Source organism: Mirounga angustirostris, unplaced genomic scaffold (assembly GCF_029215605.1).
Source record: "Mirounga angustirostris isolate CCGP_5_RB_7025 unplaced genomic scaffold, mMirAng1.0.hap1 SCAF_12, whole genome shotgun sequence".
Classification (NCBI taxonomy): Eukaryota; Metazoa; Chordata; class Mammalia; order Carnivora; family Phocidae; genus Mirounga; species Mirounga angustirostris.
In genome coordinates, this window is record NW_026991720.1 from 45,167,694 (window position 1) to 45,180,865 (window position 13,172).

Below are 13,172 nucleotides of genomic sequence, written 5' to 3' on the forward strand. Positions count from 1 at the left end.
CGGTGACCATTTAGGGTTACCTGGTTGTCTTGCTGCTTCCATATAATCTGCAGATGGGAGTCACTTGGGTTTTGTCACCTTCATGCCTACAGGCATGCTGGGGGACCTGCTCTGGCCCTGATGGGATTGAATAGACTGTGGAGACAGCTGCCTCCAAAGCAGACTCTCTCCTCTGAAGTGTCCTTGGGCTGCACTGGTAGCTACATCATCAGGCCAAGGCTGACTGTCCCCTCCAGGCAAATGAGAAGGGAAGGCTGTGGCCTGGGGTCACACAGGGAGGCTGTGCAGGTCACCCAGCTGCCCCAAGTGCCTCCAACCAGGAGTTCAGCAATAGGGGAGGGAATCAGCTCCTCCTCCTCCCTCGGCATCAGCTGGGGGCTTAGAAACCCCCCTCAGGGTCCAGCAAGGGCCATGTGCCTCCGTGGGCTGATCCGCATCAGGGTCATCTGTCCTCCGGCGTGGGGCTTCTGATAACCAACTGCCCTTTAATAAACACACACCTGCATAAGTGTGGCCTGTGTCTACACTGGCAGAAGGAAGTGGAGAATCACATGACGATTAAGATGATGCAATGAGAGATGGGAAAGGCCAACTAAAACCCAGTGAAGGAGCATGGGTATTGCTCCTTCGCGCTCCATCTGGCACCATCCTGCGACAGCAGACCCTGTCCCTGCTGCATAGGGGTCGGCCCTGCTCCCCGGGAACAGGGACTTCTCGGGGCCTGGGCTGTCTGTTGGTCTCTGCTTTGAACCATGTATGCGTATGTCCATGTGTTCACACAGATACATACTACAGCTCTCCCCTCGGGAAAGAACCAGGGCAAGTGGAGGAAGTGCTGGTCCATACTACATCTTCTAGAACCCACGAAGTGTCTACCCTTACAGAATAGAGAGGCCCCGGGCCTGTGGAGCTCTCCCTGTCCCTGCCGCCCTGCAGATATGGACGATCACAAGGTCCTGCAGCAAGTCTGGGGGCGGAGGGGGGCTGGAGGCGAGCCAAACTGCGGGAACGAAGCCGGCCTACCGCTTGCCTCTGACCACGCACCTCCTGCCATCTCTTCCCCTCAGAGCACCCTTGGGGGCAGAGGGCAGGTTCCGGAAGAAGGAGGGCCACGCCCAAGGGCACAAAGCAGTAACAGTGGCGCCCCAGACCCCTGCAGCAGATGAGCTGTGCAGCAGCTCTGGGATGAGGGACTTCCTGGCACACCTTCCGTCACACTCTGGGGGGACAGCTTAGCAGGGCGGGTCCCTCTCTTTCACTTCCTCCGTAGCTTCAAGGGAGTGAGTGACTGGTCAGTCGTGGTCCCCAGGAAGCCCCGGGGCCAGGAAACAGAGACAGAGAAAGAAAGTGATAGAAACAGCCCCGAACCAGGCTTGACCACACGGTTCTGGAGGATCTTTGGGAAGTGACGGTGGCCAGCTTGTCAGAGTGTCTACAACATGATTTCACCCTCCCCTCCCTCCACCCGCCCCTGCCCCGCCCCCACGGGGGTGCCCGGGCCGGGGCCTCTCTATTTGGGCTTCATCTCCACCCTCGAGTTGATGTCGTCGCCGTCCAGGTCGTACTCCTCCACCTGGCCGCTGGTCCACACCTTCACGCGGTCAGTGAGGTCGCTGCTGCGCGGGGCCAGGATGAAGTCGTAGATGAGCACAGCCAGGGCTCCCCCGATGAACGGCCCCACCCAGAAAACCTAGGGACAGAGCAGGCGTGCTCAGAGGGTGGGACGCCTGCCCTGAAGACGGCCCCCCACCCCCCCATGGCATGGGCTCTCTCCCCACCGGCGCCTGGATTCAGAGGCAGGCGGGGTTGAACCCCAGTGTCCTGACTGCAGAGCCCCTGGACCTGGCCCAAGCCAGGATGCTGGTAGTGAGCCTCTCCCTGCCTCCGTGTGCCCCCGCTCGGGGTGCCTGGCGTGACTAGACCAGCCCTGCCCACCGTCCCCAGCTTCTGAAGGGCCACAGGAATGTCTAGCTTGATAAACGGTGGCCCAAAACAGACACGTCGACGGGAAGAACACCTACATCCGTCGAGTGCTGACTCTGAGATTGAGTGCTCAATCTCCAGGTGGTGAGGCCATCTGTCCTAGAGGCCACCGTGGGAGGTAAGTAAGTGCCACAACACCCCCACTTCACCGCTCAGGGGAGGCAGGCACCGGGAGGGTCAGCAGCCTGCCCATGTCACACTGAATGGGGAAGGGGCTGAGCCACGATCGGGCCTGGCTCTCCACCACGCTGCTGGGATGCTGTACGCCACCACCCCCATGTCAGGCCTCGGTTTCCCAATTTCCTCCCCCGTGTCTGTCTCCCAGAGCCTCCGTGATGAGAGAGGATGCTGCAGAGTGGAGTTGGAACCACCACTCGGCACCAGAACACCCCCGCCCCCTCCAGGGGATATCCCTGCGACCCCTTACCCAGTGGTCCTTGAAGTTATGCGTGATCACGGAGGAGCCGAAGGACCGGGCGGGGTTAATACCGCAGCCTGTGTAGTCGATCTGCAAGGGGAAGGGCAGGAGGCAGAAAGGGGAGAGCCAGAGAGACAGACAGAGGGAGAGGAGACACAGTGACACAGAGAAAACAGGGAGGTGACAATCAGACGCAGAAAGAGAGGGGCACACCGACCCAGAAAGATGGTCAGGAGGTCCCTGTGCTGCCCTCTCAGAGCAGGGCTCTGGCCCCAGCCCCCTGCCCATGACAGGTACCCCACCCGCCCCCACTCCCACCTGGGAGGGCCCCACACTCACCGCCAGCAGGTGTCCCAGGGCCACAGAGAGGCCGATGGCGAGAGGGCCCGAGCCCCCGAGGTCCCGGCGCCTCCTGTCGGTGGTGGCCAGCACACACAGCACCAGCTGCAGGGTGCCTATGATTTCGATGCCCAAGCCCTGACCAGAGTTCACACCAGGGGCCAGCTGTAGGGAAAAGGGACAGCAAGGTTCGTTGAGCAGGCGAGGTGGGGATGGTGTCCCAGGCCCCCCAGGCCCTGGCAACTCAGTGCCCTCAGAGCCCATCACATTAGCCCCCAGCTGGGCCCAGAGGGGGCCAGGCCCCACCCAAGCACACACCGCTGGGAGTGGACACAAGGCTTTGTCCCTTCCACACCTCTGAGGAGGTGCCAGCTCAGCCCCTGGTACCTGCCTCCACCCTGCAGCACTCTACCTAGAGGCCAGGGAAGCCTGCATCCCGCTCCAGCCAGCCAGAGCATCCTGGGGTATCAGAGTACCCAAGGCGAGGGGCAAGTCCCACATGTGGGAGGGCCCACCTGGACACTATTGCTTCACACCCCACAAGTCCAGAACATTCCACCCCATCCCCTGCTGCATCTAAAGCTCCCAGAGCTGGGGAGGGTCTTCCTCAGTTAGCTGGCCCAGCTCCCTTAGTCTCTCTCCTTGTGCCCATCTCCCTTATTGCCCCGCCCTCTGTCTCCTACCCCACCTCTGTCTGTCTCTCCCATTTCTTCTCTACCCTCCCTGTCTTCCCCTCCCTCTCCGTCTCGCTCCTGGACAAGCTCCCCTCCTTCTCCCTGGCCACATAGGCCCCGCCACTACCGTCTGGCTGTCACTTGCTCTTGGACCACTTTTAGAAACATGACTCATGGAAAAAGAAGGGGATGGGAGTTGCCATGAGGTCACCAGAGCCCTACCCCTGCAGCTGCACCAGGGAGACCCCTCCCCAGGGAGTCCCCAAACCTCCCCTTTGTGGGGGTCCCAGGGGCCAGGTGCACCCACACAGGGGAGCTGGGCCAGAGATGCCCGGATGTGGCCACATGGTCTGCCTTCCCCCAGGCAGAGTTGGTGTGTCCAAATAAGCCTGAACTTGAAGTCTCATCCTGGGAACGAAAGGAGAGGGGTTGGTCCTCCAAAGCCAGAGGGCATTTTATAAAACCCTAGGTGGGGGGCCCTCTTCCACCCCCCCAGAGTTTTCTCAGCCCCACCCTGAGGCCATCTTACAAGAACAATTCTCTTCCCGCCTTTGTCGGCAGTCCTGGGTCACAGGGAAAGTGACTCACATCCCCTCCTCTGGGCTGCAGCCCCAGCTCTAGGCTTTTCCTGGCAGACCCCAGCGCTGTAACCCCTCAGCCCAGCCAGCCCTCTGGGCAATGCCCGGTTTTCTTCCCATCCCAAGGTTGGGTAGTGGAGGCAGAAGGCCTGCGTTCAGGTCCTGACTCTCCTTCTTGCTGGTGCCATGGCCATGGCCTTTCCCTAGTCTGATCCTCAGTTTCCCCATCTGTAAAATAGCTTTTCCTGTCCACTTTCCAGAGTGGCTGGAGTTTCCAAGGCAATGGGGTAGGGAGGTCTTAGGGCATTTGGGAAGGGCTGCAGAGGCAGGAGGGACCTGGACAGTTGTGGCTTTGTTCTGGTTCTTTCTCACCTTATCCCCAGGACTGGGGGACAGGTGGAAGGGGAGGGACCCTGCATAGGATTGTGGAGACCCAAGTGAGGCCTGCCTGGAGCCAGAACGAGCTCCACGGAGGAGAGGCCTATGAGACTGGGCCAACTGTACAGATGCCTGTCCACACTCACACCTGCCCTCTTGACAGGCTTCAGGAAGCTCAAGCCTCCTCTTCCTGCTCTCTGCTCTCCAGGCTCAGCCTAATTGCTAGCTGGCGGGAGTCCTGAAACCAGGCCTGGCATGCTGATTAATGGAGCCATCGATCTAAGTGGTTCCTGCCTCCTAGCCTCCCACGTCCGCATCCTCTCACAGTTGTGGCCTGGGCAAGCTCATCTCCTCCCCCAGTTCTTAACCAGGTCTGAGTACCCCAGCCCCTGCTCTGCCCAAAAGCACAGGGTTTCATGCAAAGTGAGCAGAGCCAGGGGCCCTGTGCCATGCCCAGCCCTTTGAGTCCACGGGAAGCAGAGGGGGTGACCACCTGCCCTGGGAACTCTGTGTTATACCCCCTTCCTGACCACCCAGAGCCTTTAGCTCAGAACCACATGGGTTGACGAACTTCCTCTCCCAATAGCCATCACCACCACCACTAGGAAGCCTCCCCTGATTGCTTCAATGTCTACTGACCGCTTCTTCTTTGACCACCAACACACTTGTGTGACTTACATCTGACAAAACTTGATAATTCAGAACTGAAAGGGATAAAGGTCTGCTGAAAGTCAATGTCCAGAAGAAAGCAGGTAAAAATTCAAAATATGTTACTGTTCACAACGCATTAAATTTGAAACAATTGCTTAAATAGGGCTAATCTCAGTTGTGGTCACTTGGTATTGGGAAAAAAAAAATGTTTGCACATCCCTAGGGAGTTTTGCCCAGCTTAGGGCTTATATGTCACTGACAAAGCCCCCTTCCAAAAAAAATCCCAACAATCAGTTTTATGAATATAAGTATGAACAACAGAATAAGGCCGACATTGAATCTGAAGCATCAGAAAGAAGCAGAGTCTCCATTCTCACATCAAACCCATGTAAGGCCATTCTCAAGGCCCAGTTCAGACCCCACCGACTCCAAGAAGCTTCCCCCGTTGCCTGGCTGGAATTAACTTCTGCGGCTGTGCCGTCATGCTCTCACTGAACCGCCTGCAACTCTTGCAGGGAAGTAAGCCTCCTGCCTCCTCTGTGGGCACCTCAGACCCCTGGCCTGGGGGCTTGGTGAGGACAGAGTGGGGAGACCTTCCCGTCTCACTGCCCGGACCCCAGAGAGGACACTTGCTGTAGTGACAGAAGTTGCAGATAACGCTAATTTTCTAGAACTTCCACCCTGTCTGGAGGCAGCCTGGCTCCAGGGATGCTCTCTGGACTCAGGGCTGGTTTACTGGCTTTCTGGCTGGGAGACCATTAGTTTTTGTGGGTCTTACAGGGCAGGCCGTGCAAGCCTCTGTGAGGTAATGAATGAGGAGGCTGAGTCCCGGGGAAGAGACAGCTAAGCCATCTTGTCCCAGCCAAGGATACTGACTATCTACAGGACCAGTCAAGGGACCCGGCTGTTCCCAGCTTGGACTGAAGAACGGCTGAAGATGGGTCTATAGCAGCCAGCGTGACCCAGGCACCGGGACAGCAGGGGAGGGAAGGTGTACAGGGCTGACCTCTCTAGACAGTGGTCCTCAACCCATCCCTGCTGCCCATGGACAGAATGACCAAGGTCGCTTCCTAGGCCCAGGGCCCCAACTCAACCTGGGCACCCTGGTGTCCCACCCTTGGGGAACAGCAGGCTCCAGAACCAGCCTGGCTGCAATCTGAGCATCCAGGCTCAAAGAACAGGGGAGGGGAGACATCAAGGCCTGCCCTGCTCGCCCAATGCCTCCAGGACTCAGCACTCACAGCGAGGGGGACCTCAGTGGGTCCCTCGTGTCACCCCTTGAAGGGTATTCCTGTGTCCATGGCCTTCTGGGTAACCAACGCTTTGTGGACCTCTGTGTATCTTTGTAGGTTGGTGTCTGCAGGATCTGGGGGTGACCATATGTGTCTGGGTGTGACTCTCTCCTTTTCTTTTTCATTAGACATTAAGAGGGCCTATTACATCATAATTGAATGACAAGTCTATCAAAGAGCTACATAAATTCTAAATCTGTATGCACCAGATAAGATAGCCAAAAAAAAAATGACAACTGACAGAACTGTGAGGTGAATCTGATCAATCAGCCACCAGAGCGAAAGAGTTGACCAGCCCTCTCTTAGAAATGGACAGACTAAAGCAGTCAGACACTGTAAATAGCACCAACGGGAAGGATTTGAGCCACATGATTAACAAGCTTGATTTAAGGAAAATACATAAAGCCCTGCACTCCAAATTTGAGAATATCCACTCTCTTTCAAAAGCCCCCATGTGGACACGCGGACCAACTTAGTCGTGTATTGGCCCGGGCGTCCCAGCTGTCTGAGAATCCCAATCACACACGAGCCGTCTCTTAGCACGGGGAGCTCTGTGTGTCTGGGGGTCTCTCTGTGGCACGTGACCCTGCGTGACTGTACTGTGCGTCTGGTGGCATTTCTGAATGTGTCGCCCTGTCCCTTGACATCACAGGTGCCACCACTGGCTGGGAAGAGGGGCGGAGAAGGGAAGGAGGGCCCCCTTGAGGGACAGAGAGCGAGCAGCGGATCTCAGAGGGTCCTTATTTGCTCCCAGAAGCCACTTCATCTTCCTGACAAGAAACAATACACAAAGCAATGGCTTCCTCCTTCCCTCCCTCCTTCTTTTCCTTACTCCAGGGCGTCCCCACCCTCCTGCCAGGGAAAGGAAGAGGCTCTGTTGAGGAGCACTTACCCCTCCCGCCGGGATCCCAGGGCCTGAGTGGAACCACCCAGGCTTGCGAATGTGCTCTACGCCCACCTGCGTGTGCCCCCTTGTGCCGTGTGTGTGTGTGTGTGTGTGTGAGTGAAGTGTGAGCATGTGCGCTTTAGAACAGCTGAAAGAACCAAGGGCCAGAGGCAGGCTGGGGGCACGGTCCTGCCCTGCCCTGATCTGCTACGCAACCAAACAATCTCAATGCCTCTGTGGCCTCAGTTTCCTGATCAGTAAAATGGAGGCGTTGGCCCGGATGTTGGACCCAGGATTCCTCCCCCCCTGACATGGGACCCCTGCCCCCAGGGCCCACAGTCACCCTCTGGGCCAGGATTGTCAGTGCAGGATTCCCAAAGAGCCATCTGAACTGGGGTCTCAGTATGGCATAAAGCCTGTTACAGGACCTCCCTCCCAGAGCAGCCGGAAGCAAGCCGATTCTACCTGCACGCCCTAACCACAGGGAGTTACGGACTCGGGGGCAGCCCCTTCCCAATTACATCTGCCTCTCTCTTGTCCTAGTGGTGGGATTTCAGGCACTGAGAGGAGCTGCTACTGGGAATGGGGCATTTTCCAGTCTTTTCTACCATCTTTTGAGTTGGGGTTCTTAACTCAACTGGACCGCAGCTCCTTGGTAACGTGAAGACGGCCCCTCACTTAACCCCCTAAGCACCACTGTGGGGCAAGGAGTCCCCCAGTCCCCGGGGAGGAGCCCTGGCTGAGGGGACATTGACCATGACAACATTCTCCTGTCCACACCTGCAGGCGTGTTGACTCAGCCCCAGCTATTCAGGAGGCACCAGACCTACTGGCACTTCCAGAGGGCAGGGACCATGCCCCACCCAGGGAGGCTCTGCCAGCAAGAACAGGGGGCTCTTGGAGAAAGCCTTCCCAAGCCAATCCCTAAGGGGTGGGTGTGGGGCATGTTTGACCAGCCTGGGGAAAGCCCTGGTGGCTGGTGCTGAAGGAACCCCCATTGGGTGGGACCCTAGAGAAAGTGGGGAGCACTCTAGGGCTGAGCTCAGGTTGGGGGGCACTCCATGGAACTGGTTTGCAATGAACTAAGGGCTCAAGGCATGAGACGGAGGGTGTGTCCTGGGGGCCCCAGGGGGAAGGTGAGACCCTGCAGACTGGGGAGCTCCAGCAGGCCACGTCCCCTCTCATGGCTTTGCCCTTTCAGACAAGGTGTTCCCAGAGTGAGTCCTGGGTAAGGCCAGGCCTTGGGGTGGGCAGCATGGGGCCGGCAGGGCTGCTCCAGGGGCCCTCACAAAGGAAACCGCCTCAGAATTTTCTGTGGAGAGGGAAGTCTCCACCACAAAGCTCCTGCCTCTCTACGCCCTCCCCCTCATCTGGTTCTGGCTGGAAACTGTAATTACACGTTGCAGCTATGGGGCACCACCACCCAGCCCCCAGCTCCCTCTCTGGGCACGTCCGTCTAAAAACTGGCTTCCCTTTCCCCAAGCCACCCCCAACTCTGGTGGAGGCGGAAGGGCCCTCAACTCTGGAAGGACTCGTGGCCAGTGCGGGGGAGGGGGGCCAACAGGGAAGGGACAACCCTCTCACTCGGTGGTTGGGGAAACCGAGCCCAGGAAACTGGGGAAGGGGAGAGTTTAGGGCTGAGGTGAGGCCCTGGGTGTAGCAGATAGAAGCAGTCCCCAGGCAGTCAGACCCAGAATCAGCAGGGCTGAGAGAAGACCCCGAAGAGGGAAGGTTTGCCCTCTGCCTGAAGCCCCCACGCCCCGCCCCGGGGGCTGAAATCCCAGACTCGGGGACAACCGGGCATCCAGTCCCCTCTCGGACACAGGCAGACACTGGCCTGAATCCTGAGCATCCACTCTCCAGAGCCCCAGCCCCCCACCATGACCCCCATGCCCACCAGCGCCACCCCGTGACTCCCTGACCCTGGGCTCCGACAGCCACCTTGCCTGCGCTCATGCCCTTTCTCTGCCTGGAAGCCCCTTTCCCAATCTCCACATTCAGCCTCCCATGGCACTTCCTCCGTGAAGCCTTCCTGGCCCTCCCCACGGCTCAAAGGCAGAAGTTCCCTTGCCGCCCTGACACCTCTTATCACACCTGGCCCCTGCCCCATATCGCAGGCAGCTGTGCGAGGGGCTTATCTTGCCCGCCAGGGGCCTTGGTCGCCCAGGGGTGGGGAGCTGGCTGACTCAGCCAGTTGGGCCCCCAGCGGTCCCAGTCCGGTTTGCAGGGAGCATCGGTGAGCGAGCCAGAGACGGGAAGGATAAAAAGAGCTGGCTAACGGTCAGGACTCCCAGGTTCGTGAGCATCTTTCACTTCCCAGGGCCCAGCCACGCCCTGCTATGTTCCTACTTCACAGATGGAAACTGGGGCCACCCAGGCAAGGGTGCTGGCCTGAAGCACCAACCCCTGCCTCTGACACTCTCACTTTGGGCCGAAATTGGGGTTTGGCTCTTAGAACCAGCCAGGATCCTACAGGCAGGACAGAGGCCCATGGTCTCTCCAGGGCGTATGCCGAGTCCTGACTCAGTGAGAAGAAAGTTGTCCCCACCATGCCCCCGGGGACACCCCCTGACTCACCCCAACCACTTCCTGTCTCTTCTTTCCCTATTTTCCTTAGGAATCTCCATGTCAACAAAAGGCTCCTCCTAGGTTTGGACCAGGGTGGGGTCCCGGGCCCAAGAGGAAAGAGTGTGTCCCTTGCTGCATAGACTGGTCTCTGCCCTTCTTGAGGCATTGGGGCCACCTGCCAGATCCCTTCAGATCCCTTCAGATCCCTTCAGATCCCTTCAGATCCCAGGTCCGATGTCTGACAGGAGCCCTTGGGAGAGATGCTTTCTGTTTCCAGGCCCAGGGCTTGCGCTTCTGAACCCGCAACTTCCATGGTGTAGACAGGACAGTGCCCGCACCCCACCACAACACTCCGTTCCCTTCGTTCAGCATGGCCCTTCTTGGGCTCCTCTTAGCCAGACCCTCCTGGGAAGGGTGATCATTAAACTCAAGTCCCCGAAGTGAGCTTGCTGGTAGTATCGGCGGGGCCAAGAAATACCTAGAGACCTAGGTTCCCTCTTGGAGTCTCAGGGTCCTCAGCTCCAAGGAAACTCAACAGGTTAACAGCAGACAGGACCTGAACCTGGAGTGCCTGTCTCCCAGACCGGGGCTGGCCCCGGCTTGAGCCTGTCCATTTTTCTCTCCCACCTGCAACGTGCCCAGCCCCGGCATCAGGGTAACTCTGAGAAATGGAGGCCAGGGAAGGGAAGGGACATTGGAGCAGGGTGTGGCCAGATCAAGATGCCAGAGTCAGGGGCCACCCTCCCTGCCTCTACCTGCGATGCCGAGTCAGAACACAAAGTCAGCCAACAGATGCCTATCCTGCCTGTCCCTTGAGAAGGAGGGGTCAAGACGGCGCCGAAGGCCCGCGGAGATTCAACCCCACCCCTTCGAGGACCTCTTCTCCCATGCCATCATGCCCAGCGAGCGCTGCTGTGAACCTGACCCTACCCAGGGGCCACACCCTCGGGTCACTGGGCTCTGGCCCTCTGCAGAGACTGAGGCTTGGAGGAACCTGGCCTGCCAGAGCTCCCGTCCCTTCCACCCACCTCGGCCACGTCTTTCCTGACTAAAGTCTAAACTCCAGCCTGCAGGCTAATCTTCAATCTTGGGCTTAGCAGCGGTTGGCTCTGCAAGGGGGCTGGGTAAGGTGTCACTGTGACACCAGAAGTGCTAATCCCCCCCGTGGCAAGGCTGGGCCAGTTGCCCTCTGCCCGTGACCTTCCCAAGCCTCCCCGCAGCTGCAGCGCCAGGCTCTGAACTTTGGCTGGGAAGCCAGAGAACAATTGCTATAATCACGGGCCGCCGTCTCTGAGGAGCCCTTGGCCGGCCCGCTCGCTGTCCCTACGCCCATCTGCCGCGCCCTGGCCGGGCCAGCCGCCTCTCTGGAGATCTGATTCCTCCTCGGTGCTCCTTCGCCTCCCGCCTTCCCTGGGAAGGCACCCTCCAAGCCTTCCTCAGCCTCTCTCTGGCCAAATGTCCCCCTGCGGTGGCCCAAGCCGGGTCTGAGTCTGCACTTGGCTGGGGGTCTGGAAAAGCCCAGGTCGGCGACAGCAAGCAAGTGCCGCCACCGGCCACCCGGGAGGAGCTCTTTACAGCGGCCCGCCGCCCACCCACCAGCATCGGCTTCCCATTCGTGCCCCCGCCCGGAGCCCGCCGGAGCCAGGAGCCGTGGGGACGCACAGGTACACGCTCACCCCCAGCCACTCCCGCCGCAGCACGAACACTCGCAGACACACTCGCAGCCCTGGGCGCACACGGAAACACACGTGCCACGCCTCACGGTGCCCAGCGACAGGAGAGGAGCGCAGACAGGAGGCAAGATGCGCCCCCCGGCCGCCCCCCTACACTGCCATCCAGGAAAACCACCTGCCAACAGCCCAGCATGTTTTCACCCCTCCCCCAGCCCCCCACCCCTAGCTTGGTCTAATTCCTGGGGGCCGAGGAGCGGGACGGGCTTTCTCCTTGAAGGCGGTTTGTTGGGGCACCTGTGTGAATGCGGGGCGGGCTGGAGGCCCGTGGGGCCGCCCACCCGGGTCCTGCTCGCACACTCGCCCCCCTGGCGCAGCCGTGCGGGGCCTCTGGGCACAGCGGGCAGCGTCTCCCCAGGGTCCAGACTGTAGGAAGAGGGAGCTGGCTGGCCCGGCCGGGCTGGCGGGGAGGGCAGGAAACTACAGCCGTGGGGTGAGGAACTGCTGGCCCCAACCTAAGCTGCCTCCAGAGCTTCATCCCTGCAACAGACGCCCGCAGGGGACGTTGGCCAGACTATTCTGCCCTGGGTCTCAGCTTCCCACAGTGCCTGGCAGAAACTGGGCTCCGGGCCGCAGGTGTAGATGAGTTCCAGCCCCAAGTCCACATGACCTCCAGCCACCTCGCGTCCTCTCTGCTCCTCAGTGTTCCCATATGCTCAATGGGTGGAGGATGAGACCTCCCGCCGTCTCTGCTCCGCTCCAGAGCCCCAGCGCCTGGGGCCACCCCACTTACCTCGTTTCGGCCGAGCGAGTTGTCTGGCAGGGCGGAGGTGATGCCCGAGAGGATGGCGGTGGCCACGATGGCCCCCACGCACTGGGCAAGGATGTACATGACAGCCCTGAGGATGCTGATCTGGCAGCTGAGCAACAGCCCCAGTGTGACGGCCGGGTTGAGGTGGGCGCCGCTAATGTGGCCCACGCTCTGGGCCAGGGTGGCGATGCTCAGCCCGAAGGCCAGGGACACCTTCACGTTATCCTGGGCCGCACCTGCTGTCTGGTTGTTCTTCACAGGGTAATTGAAGCCCAGGGCAGAACCAATGCTGATGAAGATGAAGAGGGTCATGGCCAGGAACTCGGCCACCACCGCCCTCCAGAAGAGCTTCTTCTTGAACTCGCTGGCCATGCTGGCAGGGGGCTCGACTGGAGACCGCTGCCTGGTGCTCCACTCCCTCTGAGAGCTGAGCCACAGCCCAGGCTGGGCCTATTTATAGGGCCCGGGGGGGGGGGGGGGAGGAGAGGGGGAGCACAAAGAGAGGAAGGCCTCTCCTTGCTCCTGGCCCGCCCCACACTGCAAGGGCCTCCTCTCAGCGATGGATGCAGACACAGCTCTGCTGTCGGCCTGCCAACTTTTTTCCCTCCCTCCTCTCCTCCCTCCCTCCCTCTCTCCAACCGCCCTCAGCCCTGCCCAGCTCGAGGAGGCAGCCACTGCTCTAATAGGCTTTGGGAAATTCCTCCAAGTTGGCCCACTCAGGGGGCCAGAGAAATCCAGGTGTCCCGCCCTATGTGCAAAGCTCAGGGGGTGCCCATGGGCAGAGCCAGGAGCTCTGGATGGGGCGGGGTGGGCGGGCTGGACTCAGCAGGTGGACGCTGCCTTCCCTGGAGGCGGGGCACCATGATCCTGCTTGCCTGCCATCCCCATCCCATCCCACAGTGGCGTTAGCCTAGAGACCACAGG

General features: G+C 59.8%; 1 protein-coding gene across 1 annotated transcript; it reads right to left on the reverse strand.

The window, feature by feature from the left end:
• Window positions 1-985: 985 nt before the first annotated feature.
• Window positions 986-12,671, reverse strand: AQP1 (aquaporin 1 (Colton blood group)). Its single transcript, XM_045864470.3, has 4 exons — window positions 12,231-12,671; window positions 2,741-2,905; window positions 2,411-2,491; window positions 986-1,690 (listed from the first exon to the last, which is right to left on the reverse strand). The coding sequence occupies exons 1-4, from the start codon at window positions 12,618-12,620 to the stop codon at window positions 1,511-1,513; spliced, it is 816 nt and encodes a 271-aa protein (XP_045720426.1). The 5' UTR covers window positions 12,621-12,671; the 3' UTR covers window positions 986-1,510.
• Between the last annotated feature and the right edge of the window lie 501 nt (window positions 12,672-13,172).

Bases quoted from the DNA above. Each gene is read 5' to 3' on its own strand.
- AQP1 (XM_045864470.3), bottom strand. From the start codon at position 12,620: ATGGCCAGCGAGTTCAAGAAGAAGCTCTTCTGGAGGGCGGTGGTGGCC. The intron at 2,492-2,740 runs GTGAGTGTGGGG...TTCCCCTTGCAG, and splicing joins CCCTGGGACACCTGCTGGCG to ATCGACTACACAGGCTGCGG. The intron at 1,691-2,410 runs GTAAGGGGTCGC...CTCTGTCCCTAG, and splicing joins ATAACTTCAAGGACCACTGG to GTTTTCTGGGTGGGGCCGTT.